Source organism: Lupinus angustifolius, chromosome LG04 (assembly GCF_001865875.1).
Source record: "Lupinus angustifolius cultivar Tanjil chromosome LG04, LupAngTanjil_v1.0, whole genome shotgun sequence".
In the NCBI taxonomy this organism is placed as follows: domain Eukaryota; kingdom Viridiplantae; phylum Streptophyta; class Magnoliopsida; order Fabales; family Fabaceae; genus Lupinus; species Lupinus angustifolius.
In genome coordinates this window covers 4,203,941-4,220,441 of record NC_032012.1, presented here as the reverse complement: position 1 = coordinate 4,220,441, position 16,501 = coordinate 4,203,941, and the positions used below count along the sequence as shown (strand labels likewise).

Genomic DNA, 16,501 nt, shown 5'->3' with positions numbered 1-16,501 from the left:
CTTTAATGAGTGTAGTAGGAATTGGTTGGGGGTTTCCTAACTATAGATTCTCCAACTTGTAAGAGAGTCTCTCTATTGTAATTGTTCCTTAATTAATATATTTGTGGTGCTTTAGCTTAAAAAAATTGTACATTTAGCTATAACATATATTAGGTTCTCAAACTTGTTCTCATGTCCTGACCAATTAAAAAGTGTCATTAAAATAAAATAATCTGAAAAACAAAAACTAATATTTTTATATTATTTTATCAAATTTGATTGGTTATAGACATGTTAACAAAATATTTTGGAATAGAGGATCCTATTAATTACCTAGTCCTTAATAATTGCTGTTAAGATAACCGATTATCATTATTTTAAGATAAAAATGTGGAAGCTTTACTTAACATTAAAGATCATAAGGTAAACTACTATATATATCCTTCAATATAATTTTTGCAAAATGATAAAAGTTTAATGAGCATAAACTTGGGTACACTTATATAAAATTATATTGTCACCAAATCATACAGAATATGATATTGTTGGAGCATTTTATTGTAACAACATTTATTGGTAAGGAATAGTGATCACCAAGCTTGTGCGGTTCCATCCATTTGCTGCATAATGTTTCTCAAATCCACTTCCTAAACAATAGAAGGAAAGGGATTGAGACGAGGCACAGGAACAAGGAGTAAAGGATGAGCTCTTGAAAGTGTCATTCCAGGTTTCTCTTCCATTTCAACAATCCCATTCCTTCCTCCAAAAACCTTCCATTCAAAACACTGAATCATAGCAGCAAGATTAGTTGGTATAAACTGCAATGCTAGTGATGCTCCAGGACAAACTCTTCTACCTGTCCCAAATGGCATTAACTGAAAATTCTGACCCCTCACATCTAACTCTTTCTCCCCACTCCTAATAAACCTTTCTGGCCTAAACTCAAGTGGGTTCTCCCATAACTGAGGGTCCCTTCCCATAGACCACACATTAATATATAACATTGACTTTGAAGGGATCTCATAACCACAAACATTGCTCCTTTCAGATGATGCTCTACCTATTATTGGTGCAGTTGGATGAATCCTTAGAGTTTCTTTAACTATGGCTCTCATGTAAGGAAGGTTTGGAAGATCTGATTCTTCTACTAGTCTACTTTTTCCTGTTACTGAATCTATCTCTTGTCTTGCTTTCTCCATCACATGTGGATTGTTGATTAACTCAACTAAGGCCCATTCTGTGGTTAATGCAGATGTGTCTGTTCCTGCCATAAAAATGTCCTGCATACCATAATTTAAAATTAGAATCCAAGATGTTTTGCATATAACAGGGAGCAACACTTTCCTACACTTTTCAGGTTTATAGTTTATAGCACAAAAAAGTAGCTACTAGGTGTACATATAAATAATGTATTATGTGCACTTTCAATTAGAATTTAGTGGCAGATCAAAAACAAGTAACATGTGAGGATAACGCGTATAAATTTATAACATTAAAATATAATCTAGATTTTTTATAAGCATTATGAGTGTGAGTAAAAGAAGTATTCAGCCATTTTAAAATGTAAACTACAAAACAAACTAATGAAATTTTAAAATAGAGAAACAGCCGACATAATTTTTTTAATTGCTCATAACAAGTTTTAATGTTTTGGAAAAATTAAATAATTTTCTCATTTTTATTTTATAAAAAATAGAATTTAATATTTATATATTGTTGATATAAATTTTTTGTATTATTAATACAGTAGCTATAATATATGTATTATTTTTACTTAAAAATCAACTCAACTGTTATTAACATGTGAATGATGGTTTATGGGCTAAGGATGGATAAAACATGTATATTGTCCTTGATTACATATACTATTTCCTCATCAAAAAATCTATCTCTACATGGGTAATCAAACAGTCATTCATCTCCCGTAGAATTTTATTTATATATATATATATATATATATATATATATAAATATTTATTGTAGAGAAAACTATTTCAATTTCTAAATCTGTATGAGCAAAAAAAACATTGGTAACTTTGTGGAGGACGTGCCACCAGCCCACCACTGCTGAATGAGTTAATCCAAATATACATTAACCAAATTAGACCCAACACAAATTTTCAACGATAAGCGATTGTGTTTATAAAAGGATGAATAAGGAATGACATATCATTAAATATTTCGATTTTTTTAGCAGTGAATGGAACAGTGGAGCCTAATCTCATCCTCAATTATTAATATGTTATAATAATATGTTAGTATTGATTAAAACCCTTTACTTCTTTCATTCTAATTCTTCACTTCAATCTTCAAACCACCTTACAATTATTTATTTTTTTTTTTAAATTTGTTGTAGGTGAGACTCGAACTTTCAACTTCTTACCATTTATTCATTAAACCTTTCACCCTCAATTGATATCAGATGAAATTATTATTTATTACTAAATTTGATCAATGATTGAGTTTTTGAATATTTAGAATTTGTGGTAGTGCTTGTGACACCTAAACCTCTTCAATAATTTAGTAGTATGAGAAGGACACAAGTAAAGTTTGAGTGCAAGGATAATTTTGATTAACATATAATTTGATAGCAATGGTTCTCTCTGGAATGAGAGACAGCTCCAAAAATAAAAACAATATGCTATAATACTTTCTCAGTGAAATGACACTTTATTATTATTGGTAATTTAAGTAAAACTTTAATCTTTAGAAACACTGAATTCACGGCTTTTAAATATATTTTTATAAACATGAGGATTTTTGTTAAAGGGTCCATCCCCTCAGTTAGTCCATTACCTTCAAGAGTTAAGTACTGAAATAAAGATGTTGGACCCGATTCTAAACAGGAACCTTAAATTATTGGGGAGTGATTTTATTGTTATTGTGTTGGAAGAATGAAGTGTCATAATTAAAATATGAAGACAATGATTATATAAGATTTTTTTACTTATAAAATCTTGGCTCATCCTTTATATTTGGTTTATGGTTTTAAAAATTTAGGAATCATTGATCATTATTCCACTATCGAATTGCCAAAAATTTAATACTCCTATTAGTTATTTCCCTTTGTCATGTCACATTCTCATTAATATCTATCATTTTTTCCTCAACCTCACAATACCATATTACATGCAATAAATATCCAAATAAACAAACAATACTTCAATCAAATAATTCACTTTTGTCCTTTATATATATTTACAGTAGTCTTTACACCTACTATCATTCTCTTATAGTCTTTTCTCCTATTAACGAATTATGTTAGTAGTGTTTTCTTCTCCAATCGACGATCATTTCGATGGTGATTATATAATTCTTTTTTATTCCCAACGACTTCATTATGGTGGTGTCTTTTCTCCCGTTAGTTTCTCATTTTCCATAGACAATCACTCTTGTAGTGATTATACTAGTTGTTTCTTCTTACAACGACTATTATTATGGTGGTGTTATTCGTCCAGTTGATGAATTATATTAGCACTGACGTCTTTTCGCATCATAGTCATTTCAATGCTAATTATATCTGTAGATTTTGTAGTACACTACATATTTCAACAATTTTTTAAGGAGCTTGTATAACAATCTCGTTATTTTCATTTTTTTTAAAAAAATCAATTGTAACAAGTTTAAAACTTACTAAGCTTTTGTTTGAGGGGACATATTAGATGATATTTTGATTGATAAAGCATTATACTATCTAAGATTTAATTAGTTTTGTTTTATTTAAATTTATCTATACTTTATGTTTACTTGATAATTATTTTTTGGATGGTGTTTATTTTGTTCGTTTGTAATACCTCTATCTATATAATATATTACTTACACTCCCTCATATGTGAATTTGACCAACTTTTACCGCCAATGATAGTTTTGGTTAAAAATAAAATCATAGATGAATGGAATTCATATATATATATATAACTTGATTACCAGGATGAAAGCCTTGATATTCTCTCTGGTCAATTTTATCTCTGTGCTGGTATCTTCATGTATATCCAACAAAATATCAAGCAGGTCCCTAACTTGAACACCTTCACCCCTTACCTTCCTTTGCATCCTTTCCACTTCATGCTCCTTTATAACCTTCTCCATCATGGTGTCAAACCTGTCCAATATTCCTTTAAGCCTTTTGTTCAATCCCTGCAAATCCAAATTCTTACAAAACCAAATAAAATCTGATAAGTTAAACTTCCCTGCAAGCTCAGCAGTGTCTTTCACCATATTCCTAATGTCTTCTGCATCATTATCACTTTCACTACAAGTTCGACTCATAGTCATTCTTGATATAATATTATTCGTCAGAGTCAAGAGTTCGGCTCCAACATCAACCACTTCACCAGCTTCTCCTTTCTTCTTCAGAAGTCTCATAAAGTTGAGAGTTTCTTGTTCTCTAACTGGTAAAAGCTGGTTAAGCATTTTACCACTGAGAAGCTCAGACATGCAAAGCTTCTTCATGAACTTCCAGTAATTTCCATAAGGCGCAAATAAGAACCCTTTGGAGCCATAAGTTAAGTAGTGAATTGCTTTTGCTACGAATCGATCGGAGAAGCTAGTTTCATGGGTTTTGAGGAATTCTTTGGCTATTTCTGGATTGGAAGTAATAACACAAGGCATAGAGCCAAGGAAAATTTGCACTATGGGTCCATAGCGAATTGATAGCTTGTGAAAACTTTGGTGAGGTAAAGGGGAAATAAGGTGAAGGTGTCCAATTATAGGTAGTGCTATTGGACCGGGTGCACTAACACGTTTGTTCCATTTTCTGGTGAGTATGGCTCGAACCAGAATAGTTGAAAGTAGCCAAATGAAGAAGAATTCGATGTAGCCATGAAATTCAGCCATGCTAGAATTTGTTGGATGAAGATGAAAACTATGCTTATAATACACACTAAATTTAATAATATTCTGAAAGAAGAAAAGGAGACGTGTGGGCAATGAATTCATAGGGTCCTATCATCATATCTAATTATCTATTGATTGAAACATATGTGTGTGTAAATTATGCTAGGAGTAAACTTGGCTCCACGTGATTTTTTGGTTCTCAATATGGATCCTGTGCTTATTCCAAATTTAGAACAATTTTTTCTTTATACAAGATTCATATTTACTTGATTTGACACTCACTATTTATTATTAGAACAAATCTTTTTGTTATTACTATTATTAAGTGTGATTATTATTTAAAATATTTTTATACTTATTATTTTATTATTATTAATTAGTGTTATTATCAACAACAAAAATTGTATTCTTAATGAACTGATTGAATTAAATAAATATTATTATTTTTATACCGATTGAATTATTGTTATTATCAACAGCAAAAATACTCTCTTGCGTACCCCTAAAATAAATGCAACACGCACTCACAAATATAGCTTGTAGTGAGAACAAATATCATGATAACCATCCTAAGTATAATCGTATATTTATAAATTTATTTTTTAATTAAATAATTTATATATTAAACTTATTTAATATTTTATAATTATATTATAAAAAAATTTAATAAATTTAACTGGTACATAAATTTTATTATTCATGTAATAATTATTTTATATATATTAACTATCACAAAATATATAAATATATATTTAAAGTTTAAAATTCGTTAGGTATCCGCAAATACCCATTCACATGATTACCCATAAATAATATGGATATGGGTATGAAAACATACTACTAGAATTGTCATCTCTAGGCTACGTAAGAATGGTTTTGGTTTCTAAATGATAATAACCATTCAAACTTAATTTCTTAGAATATTTGTCAAGTCAATGAAAACTAATTTGGTAATATTTCATATTTATTTTACTATTAATATTGGTTGAATTAATCCTTACCCATTCAGTTGGTATTATCTCATGTAATCAATTTATTGCCCAATCTTGAATGACTTCAATTTAATCCGTTGAAAATTATTAACGAAATAATTTTTATTTTCAGAGACTAATCAACTATCATTTATTTTGTTAACATGATTTATTTAAATTTGATAATTTAAATTTATTATGGACTAAGTTGGTGTTCATGGAAATATCAGGGACTCAAATTTATATTAAGTAAATTGTCATGACAAAAATCACAATGGGACAATAGAAAAATGAGAAAAAATAGAGTTGACATAATTTCTCTTTTAATTAGAATACAATGAAAGATTCTTTACAAATAAGTCAATATTCACTAACGACTATACCCAAAAAATAGTGATAGCTAAGTATACCCAAAAAATAGTGAATACTAATTTCATCAAAAAATAACAGTGAATACTAATTCCAACAAAAAATAATAGCCCTTCAAATATCCAACTTACCACAATAAATCAATAAACAACTAACCAAAATACTAAAGAACCAAAAAATTTCTTAACAGTGAACATGAAAGCTAAACTACAAAAGAAATCATAAGCATATGTTATGTGGAGTAGCAATAAGATTAAACTAAAGAAAATTCACTTAGTATTGTCATTCACGGTTCAAATTAATCACAGCATACTCAAAAATACGAGAGAAAAAACAGAAGAAGGAAATAAAGAATATAAAAAAAAAAAGTCAAAACCTACCTTCCTTATCGATATCCGATTACTTATAATATTTTTATATTGTGAAAATTGCCTTTTAAATACATTAATTTTGTAACAATATATATAAAATAAGGGGAGAGATATTTTTACACCCAATTTAAGTTACACTAATTACACTCAATCTCAGTCATTCATCTTCTTAAATCCAACCGAATGAGTGAAATAAATGATGAGGAAGAAAAAGAGAAATTTTAAATAATTTTTAAGTTTCATTTATTTAGTCTATTTGATTTAAGAAAAGGAACGACTGAGATTAAGTGTAATTAATATAACTTAAATCGGATGTAAAAGAGTCATCTTCATAAAAATAATTGCATATTTACAAATAGTAAATAAAAGTGTTTAATATTCAACATTTACGGTGTAATGGTTTTTACAACATTAGTATATATTACACAATTTATTTAAAAATAATTATTAAATTTTAAATAAAAATAATATATATAAACGTTAGATGATATACTTACGATAGTACATAATTATTAAACTTTAAATAAAAATATCTTATCATTATTAATAGTGTTATTACAAGCCTTATATATTTGTCAACCCATTTTCTTAATTCTATAGATTTATTAACATAGATTAATATTAACATAAAAAAGTTATATATATATATATATATATATTAAATAGAATATACAAAATCTATTATTCACAATAATAATGAATTCTATTTTACAGAGATACTATAAATATTTTTATACCCTAATTTTCATAATAAAAAAATAATAGTAATCCTATATACAGAAGCTTAAAAGTTAATAAATTATTAATAATCTTTTAGTAAAAAAATATTTCTTTAAATCTCATTAAATACTAAATAAAATATATTATAAAAATACATTGAATTTTTATAATAACTCATAGTTTATAAATTCAATATGATTTAATAATTCCAAATTGTTCCAATAAATAAACACAATAATGCAATTAAATGATAACAAGTAATCATATCTATATAAAAATATAACACTTGTGAATGATATATAATAATTATTTACATACAATAAAGATATGGCATATCAACAACTAGCACATATCCTATTTTTCTCTACCTTTATAAAATTATCATCTTTCATACGCAAGAGTTTGCATATTCTGAAGCAAAGTACGGACAACTAAAAATTATTTTCAAGGAGTGCAAAGTTTATATTCTTCCATTAAAATAAGTATTTATCTTGGCTATTAGTATTTATCTTGTATGAGTAAGAGACTTAGAAGATTATTTCATAACCAAAATCATGGGAGATAACTCTTTTGACGAAAACTCAAATTTGAAGTTTAAAGAAAATGAGACAAAAAAACACATAATGTTATGATAAGGAATTTATTCAAAACATTAGAATTATATAAAAACATTATTCTTAATTATTACAATCTTATGAGTTAGAAACTGTTATTATTTGGGTAACTCTACAGTTTGCAACAACTAAAATCAAATTTTGACTTGTATCTCTAAGGATTTTCTATAGGTACAATTGATTACTTACCATTGAAATATAAATAACGTATTATCTTGCAACAACAAAATATAGAAAAACCATATCTTTTCGATCATTATAAAAATTGAATAACATATTAACATGAAATCAATATTAAAGATACCCAAATAACTTCAAAAGTAATAAAAAAAAATTAAAAATAGAATATTCAAAAGTGCAAAGAAAATTATACTGGACTACTAAAAGAATAAGAGTTTTAAAAGGTAGTAACAATATTTAAATTTATTGGGATCATAAAAAGAATATGTTTATAATTAAATGCAAATGCAAAAATATAAGTTTGAAACATTTAACACTTTAACAAAAATTGATTTGACAAAGATGATGCAAAAAGTGTACATGCATTGATTATAATAATAACAATAAAACTAAGATTTTACTCTTCATTAAAATCACATAGGCATTAATTATATTATCAACAACAAAATTATGATGTTAATTAGGATCATATTATTCATTATAATCACACATGCATTAATTATAATATCAATAATAAAATCTTCAAGTTAATTAAGAGGACTATAATCATAAAGTTAAATAACAATTTAGTTTTTCTGAGTAAAAAGTATCACCCAGAAAATACGTATAAAAATAATCATTACATCCGATCATAAAAAAATAATTATTAATCTTTCTGAAAGAATCTAACAATAATTTAATATTTTCTCTTAATAATACAAGAGGAAAACACCTAATATATCCATGGCAAATTTATAACTACCTTAACTTCACCTAAAGCAAATCACATCTTAGTTTCTCATCATAATTAATGAATTCAATACACTTAATCATATTTAAAGCAATTCATAGCTCAATTTTATTTTTATGTTTTCATCATAACTAATGAGTCCAACAAAATTAACATAACTATAATAAAAAATTAAAAGAATAATATCAAAATTTTATAATTATCCCAAACAAAAATAAAATAAAATTATAAACTATGCATAATATTATTATTTTAAAAAATAAATTAAAATGTGATTATTTTATTTTATGAAAATAGGTTCACAAAAAACCTTATCTTTACACTAAATTGTCACATATATCATGTCAATCAAACAACACTTATACGTATATCAAGTCAATATAAAATTATAGTATATAATAACCTGAAGTTGTAATATTGTATTTGGTCACAATTTTACAACAAGATCCTACTCATATTCTAGACTTCACTAATATCCACCAAAGCAAGGTTGGTGGTAATCCACATAATGGACATATATTTATATGCTTCTTAAGACATTAATTTTCATTATCAATTTATGGACTTTTAGGGTTATAATGTTACCTATAATTGATGGAGAAGTCGTTTTCCTTTTCTAGGTTTCAACTCCTCTTTTTCCTCCTTTTCTTTTCTTCCATCATTTCTAATTTTTAGATTTGATGATTTGATGACTAAAATCTAAAACTAAAATGCTTTTCTTTTCTATCTTATTTTCTTATATTAACTCAGATCTTCATTAATCATATTAATATTTTTATTCAAAATAACGTATTTTAATTAATCTAAATGATTCATTAATTTTTTATAATAATTATAAACTTCTAAATCTTATCACAAATTAAATATTTCAACTAATCATATCATAATGATAATGGTACTGATAAAATACTAATTTATACTATTTTATAAAGTTGAGAGACTAATATAAATTATATAAGAAAACAAGCATATATAATGATAATGATAGAATATGATAAACTATATACAAATAATATCCTTCAAACTCAAATAATATTCTGAGATGTATAATCAAATAATTATAATAATGATAATGTTAAAATAACAATAAGAATATAATAACAATACAATTAAATTATTATTTCTTATCTTAACATTTAGATACCTACTTAAAATAAATAAATTATATTATTGTACTTATTTTATCATAAAGTAAAACTAAACTATGTGGTTCAAAATTAATTATGAAAATATAGTAATGTTTTGAGATGTTACAAATATTATGTAAGATATAGATTTATTTTTTCGATCATGATAAAAAAACGCAAAAATAATTTATGTTAACTAACTACTAATTATATTTATTAATATTGTTAATTTCGTGGATGGAAAGTAGTAGTCAAAATAAGAAAATATATTAATTTTTATCTTAATAATAAATTAATATCAACACAATAAATGTTTATCTAAAATAATGGAAAATTATAAATAACAAATAATATATTTTCTTATTATTATTATTATTATAATAATAATGAATAACAATAAAAGTATTACTAAATTTATTGATGGAAATTTTTAGGCAAAATATAATTTTTTTAAATTTTGAATAAAGAATAATTAATTTTACCACAATAGATTTTTAGATAAAATAGTGAAATATTAAATAATAAATAATAATAAACAACATAATTTTTGTGTGTGGACAATGTTAGTCAAAATATTATAAAATATATTTAAATAGTTGAGTCAACAATCATGATACAAATATTGGTGTAGTAAGTTATGGTAGGGTGAAGGGGCAAGTAAATGAGTGGCAAATGGATGGATTTTGATGAATTTGAATTTGAATATTTATGAATGAATGGAAAGTCATCTATCAATCATTTTAAATTATATTTTAAATCATTCAATCCATCTATATCAAAATTTGACGGATGAATTCTAAACCATCCATGACTCCATTTTCATGGATTTGGATGAATGAATATTCAATCCATTTAAATTTTTTTAATTAAAACTAAAAACACTTTTGAAAAATCATTCTTTTAAAAAAAATTATTTTGATAAAATCATTTTTAACATCATTTTTTTTAAAAGCACTTTTAAGTTATTTTAAAAGTATTTTTAGTTTAAAAATAATATACTTTTTTTGAACTTTTACAAAAATATTTTTTGTAATATTCGAAGCCCTCATTTTATAACATATTTTGTAGACCAAGTTGTGATCCAGTATTCTCTCTTCATTGTTTTAAACTTTTACTTGTCAATTGGTATTTTCAATTTCAAATATGTTATAGTGTCTGCTTATTTTTTGAAATTTTGATTAGAATATTAACGATAAATTTTAACATTTGTTCAATTGAAAAATTGTTACAGACAAACATAGATGTCCAATTTAAACAATATGATTTAAATAGTAAACCAATTGAAATATATGTACTCACATTGTAATAGATTTTTACATTATCCATAATTCATTTTTAATTATTATTGACTTTTAATTAAAAGTAAATGAGTGATACATAATGTGCTGAAAAGTACACTAACGGTATATATATGTTACATACATTAAACAAATAAACTAATATTCCAATATCTGGCTAGTTTTAGCAATGATATAGTATTTATGACAATGTAAAATACCCCATATTCATTTAACTGCACTTTGCACTATTTAGAAAGAACTCCAGAAGATTTACTAGCAAGTAAAAAATATTTTTGAACCTATCTCAATTTAATAAATAATTTAAAGTGGGAGTGATAAATACAGTTGAAATTGTGAATGAAATTAACAATAAAGAACAAAAAAATTCAATGCTTTTTTTGGATGATCGGATATAATGAGTTGATTCAAATTTATCCATTGACAAAGTTATCCATTAGATTATATTCATTTAAATCGACTAGATCTAATTGATAGATTTGAATGAATTTAATTTCTTAGGATTTGAATGAATTGTAGATTGTGGATAATTTTGCCACCTATAATCGAGTCCTCTCCACAAGAGGATGATCTTATGCTACAAAGTACCAAAAAAGTAAAAATCAAAGATGACAAAAGGAGTAACTTCCTCGAGGATGGAGATCTCTATTGAGGAAGTGGACACTAAATGAGTCAGAAGGGTTTCCTATAAAGAAAAACTCATTTCTGTTCCCAAAGTTGATGAAGGTCTTTTGAAGGAAGAAAGTGATGATGACCTAGTGGAAAACCGTTGGTACAAGGATGTGGAAGAGGAGGCAGAATTTGACCCTTGCCGAGAGATTCTATTTTCTAAGGAGGAATTTCAGTTGTGATGCAAACCGTGGAAGCAAGCCTTAGTGGTGAAATTGTTGGGCCTGATAGTTTCGATGCACATGATAGATCTTGATTGAATTAGCCATAGCAAGTACATGGTACCCTACAGATAATTGATATGCCATGTCATTATTTTTGGTGCACTTCTCTAATGAAGATGACTATAATCATGCCTTGTATAAGGGTACATCCGTACATGGATGATGGTTAAGCACAATATGCCTCATAATTTTGTATTATATTTCTCTAGCTTGCTTACATAACCTATGTTTCCTTATATAGAGGAAAACAACTTGCTTGCAACTGAAGCAACCTGATAAAGGGGAGGTTTAACCGAATTAACTAACCAACAAACCATCTTAACTAACTTAGGGTGAGCCACCTTCTAGAATGTATAAGATGTGCCCACATAAAGTACACGTGCCAACTAATTGCCCATGTGCATAGAAATTTGACCGAGCAGGCCTTAGAGCCTTGGTTGGAGTCTGGTGCGCCAAGGCCAGTCAGGCCTTGGTTGGAATCTGGTGCGCCAATCAGGCCTTGGTTGGAATCTGGTGCGCTTGATGCGCCAAGGCCAGTCAGGGTGTGGCCTTGGCCTGAGTTGTCTCGGTCAAGTGCCTTGTCCTGATGCGCCATGCTGTCTTGGTCAAGTGCCTTGTCATGATGCGTTGTGCTGACTCGGTCAAGTGCCCTGTCCTGATGCGCCATGCCCATGCTGTCTCGGTCAGGGGCCTTAACCTGATGCGCTATGACGCATAGGATTCTGACCGAGCTGCTTGAATCAGTGGCTTGTGCTGGAGCATGGGATGAGCCTTTGGTTGTTTTGATGTGAGCATTGGGCACATGTTCATGTGGCTTGATTGGCAAGTCATTAGTATTTTGAGTATGTTCCAATAGCCCCCCGCAAGCTGGAGCATAGATGTTGATGGTGCCCAGCTTGGAAAGCAAGTGATGAAATGGTGTGGGATCCAGAGCTTTAGTTAAGATATCTGCAGTTTGTTGAGTTGTTTGGATAGGAAGGAGATGGAAGAGCTTGTTTTGGAGTCGTTCTCGAACCACATGGCAATCAATATCAATGTGCTTAGTTCATTCATGAAAAACAGAGTTTGCAGCAATATATCGAGCAGAATTATTGTCACAATATAGGAGGGCAGGTTGAGTAAAATGTACCTGGAAATTGGTGAGCAAGTAAGTGAGCCATTGGATCTCACATGAAGTAGAGGCTAATGCGCTATATTCTGCTTCAGAGGAGGAACGAGCCACAGTTGTTTGCTTTTTGGATTTCCATGACACTAAGGAATCACCAAGAAAAACACAAGAGCCAGTGATGGATTTGCGTGAGTCAATGCAGGCTGCCCAATCTGAATCACTGAATGCTTTGAGTTGAAGAGTTGATGTGGTGGAGTAAAATAATCCCTGGCCAGGGCTCCTTTGGTGTATATCAGAAAACGAGTGAGAGCTTGTTGGTGAGTGATGGTTGGTTGGGCCATGAATTGACTTAGTTGTTGAACAACATAGTTGATATCGGGTCTGGTGTTAGTCAGGTATAGGAGCCTTCCTACCAGTCTTCTGTATGCTACTGGATCAGAGTGAGGAGTTGATGTGTCTTGGTGTAGCTTTATGGTCTTGACAATGGGTGTTGGTGTTGGTTTTGAGGCTAAGAAGCCAGTATCTGCAAGAATGTCAAGTGCATATTTTCTTTGGCACAAGGTGATGCCTTGTGTAGATCTAGCAATTTCTAGGCCTAAGAAGTATTTGATTAAGCCTAGATCTTTAATTTTAAAGTGAGTGTCTAAGCATAATTTAACCAAATCGATTTCCTTTTTACTGTTACCAGCTAATACCAAGTCATCAACATATATGAGTAAAGCAGTAAACACAGATTTAGAAGCTTTAGTAAACAGAGAGTGGTCATGGTGAGATTGTGTGTAGCCAAGGGATAACAAACACTTGGTTAACCTAGTGAACCATTACCTCCCAGCTTGTTTTAAACCATAGAGGGACTTGTGAAGTTTACAAACTTTGTTTGGGTTTGTGCAAGTGACACCCTGAGGAATGGACATGTAGACTTCCTCATGTAAGTCACCATGTTAGAAGGCATTGTTGACATCTAATTGATGCACAAGCCAATCTTGTGAGGCTGCAATGGCCAAGAGGAGCCTCATTGTGGTTAGTTTAATGACTGGTGCAAAAGTGTCAAAATAATCAAGTCCCTCGGTTTGATTATATCCCTTGGCAACCAATCTTGCTTTGTATCTCTCAATTGTGCCATCAGATTTGTACTTAATTTTGTAAACCCATTTGGATCCTATAGAGGTCTTTTCGGGTGGTAAGTCAACTATGCTCCAAGTTCTATTTATTTCGAGGGCATTTAATTCATGTTGCATGACTACAACCTAGTGATGGTGCTTGACTGCTTGGTAGTAGTGTTTAGGTTCAATATTGGTTTGGACAGACAATATATGTCTTAGATGGTTAGGTGAAACAGTGTCATAGGAGAGGACAATAGCTAAAGGATGGCTAGCCTTGGTGTGGTTGGTTTGGGTATGGCTAGGGGAGAGAAGATTGCAATGGAAGTCATGCAGGTAGGCAGGGGCACTTCTGTTTCTCTGAGATCTTCTAACAGGGTTGTTGGTGGCCTCAGAGTTAGTAGGGGTGTCAAGGGTGTAATCAGGGCCATCAGTCTCTAAGGGCAGGTTGTGGTGTTGTTGATCTATTGTGTCATGGATTATTGGGCTCTGGTGTAGAAGGGAAAAATCATCATTTTCTGTTGGTGTGATATTGAGATCTCTAGACTGTTTGGTGTTGTAGGGGAAGATGTGTTCATGAAATATGACATGTCGAGAAATGAAGATTTCTCTGTTTCTTAAGTCAAAGAGTATGTAGCCTTTAGTGTTGTTTTTGAATCCAAGGAATATGCATTTTCGGGCCCTAGGGTCAAGCTTAGTCCTATGTTGAGCTAGGGTGCTAGCAAAACATAGTGAGCCAAAAACTCTCAGATCTTGTAGGTTGGGCAACTTATCATTAAGGAGTTCATATGGTGACTTGTGTTCCAGGTTTGGGCTGGGTAACCTGTTTATAAGGTAGACTGCATGATGGACATCATAGGACCAAAAGGTTTTAAGAAGCTTGGATTAGAAAAGTAAGGTTCTTGCCACATTTAGGATATGCCTATGCTTCCTCTCAACAATCGAGTTCTGCTGAGGGGTTTCCACACAGGATTTTTGATGCATTATTCCTTTCTCCATAAAGAAACCAGGAGTGTTGAATTCAACACCATTATCTAACCTAATGACCTTGATTAATTTCCCAAATTGAGTATGAGTCATTTGGACAAAGGCATACATAAGATGTCTAGCTTCTACTTTAGATTTCATAAGGAACAACCAAGTATGCCTAGTATAATCATCAACCACAGTGAGAAAGTACCTTTGGCCATGTATAGAAGTATTTGCTATTGGTCCCCAAATATCCATATGAACAACATCAAAGGCATATGAGCATCTATGCATATTATTTGGAAAAGAAAGTTTAGCTTGTTTACCCAAGTGGCAGAAATCACATGCAAGATTGTGTTTATAGTCTACATAGCTAAAGGTTTTGCATACAGAGTGAAGTATGTTCTTTGAAGGGTGGCCTAGCCTAAAATGCCACAAGTCAAAAAAAGGCAAAGTATTTAAAGCATTCACATTATGAACTATATCCAAGCTATCTTTAAGGTCTCTCTTAAGCATATAAAGTCCATTAACAATATCAGCATGCCCAATCATCCTCAAGGTAGTCATATCCTCGATAGAGCAATTTGAGTCATCAAACATTAGTTTACAGTGTAATGAGGACACTAGTTTGTGCACTGAGATCAGGTTATACTTAAAGGTAGGAACATACAAAACATTGTGTAAGGCCAGTGACTCAGAGAAGATTATTGTCCCTGATATTTTGGTTTGAATCGTAGTTCCATTAGGCAGGTTTATAGTGATAGGCCTTATGTGCTTGAAAGTGTTAAATTTTGACAGAGAGGGGCACACATGATCAGTGGCCCCTGTGTCAAGTATCCATTGATCATTCATACCTGAGGGATCTTGATGTTCTTGGGCAGGTCTGCTCTGGATCTCATTGTTTGGCATGACACTAAGTTGATTTACATTATGTCCATTCCATGTTCCATTGCTTGCTCCAATGCTTTTGAAGAGTGACTCCAACTGGGCATATTGCTCTGAGCCAAAGTTGAAGCCTATGTTTCTTGTAGCAGAGGTTGGTGCTTGATTCTTTTCAATCTTGTCTGGTTTCATGTCTTGAGTTGTTGTTACATTGACTGATCCACTGTCTTGTTTTGATCTTTCTTGAGTTGTGTTAGGGGGGAACCCATGCTTGAAATAGCATGTTTCTATTGTATGCTCGTTCCTCCCACAGTAGGTGCATACCTTTTGTCCTCCATTTCTTTGTCCACCAAA

General features: G+C 30.1%; 1 protein-coding gene across 1 annotated transcript; it reads right to left on the bottom strand.

Moving 5' to 3' along the window:
- On the bottom strand, positions 399 to 4,864 carry LOC109345189 (3,9-dihydroxypterocarpan 6A-monooxygenase-like). The gene is made up of 2 exons (XM_019584028.1): positions 3,907 to 4,864; positions 399 to 1,259 (listed from the first exon to the last, which is right to left on the bottom strand). The coding sequence occupies exons 1-2, from the start codon at positions 4,813 to 4,815 to the stop codon at positions 627 to 629; spliced, it is 1,542 nt and encodes a 513-aa protein (XP_019439573.1). The 5' UTR covers positions 4,816 to 4,864; the 3' UTR covers positions 399 to 626.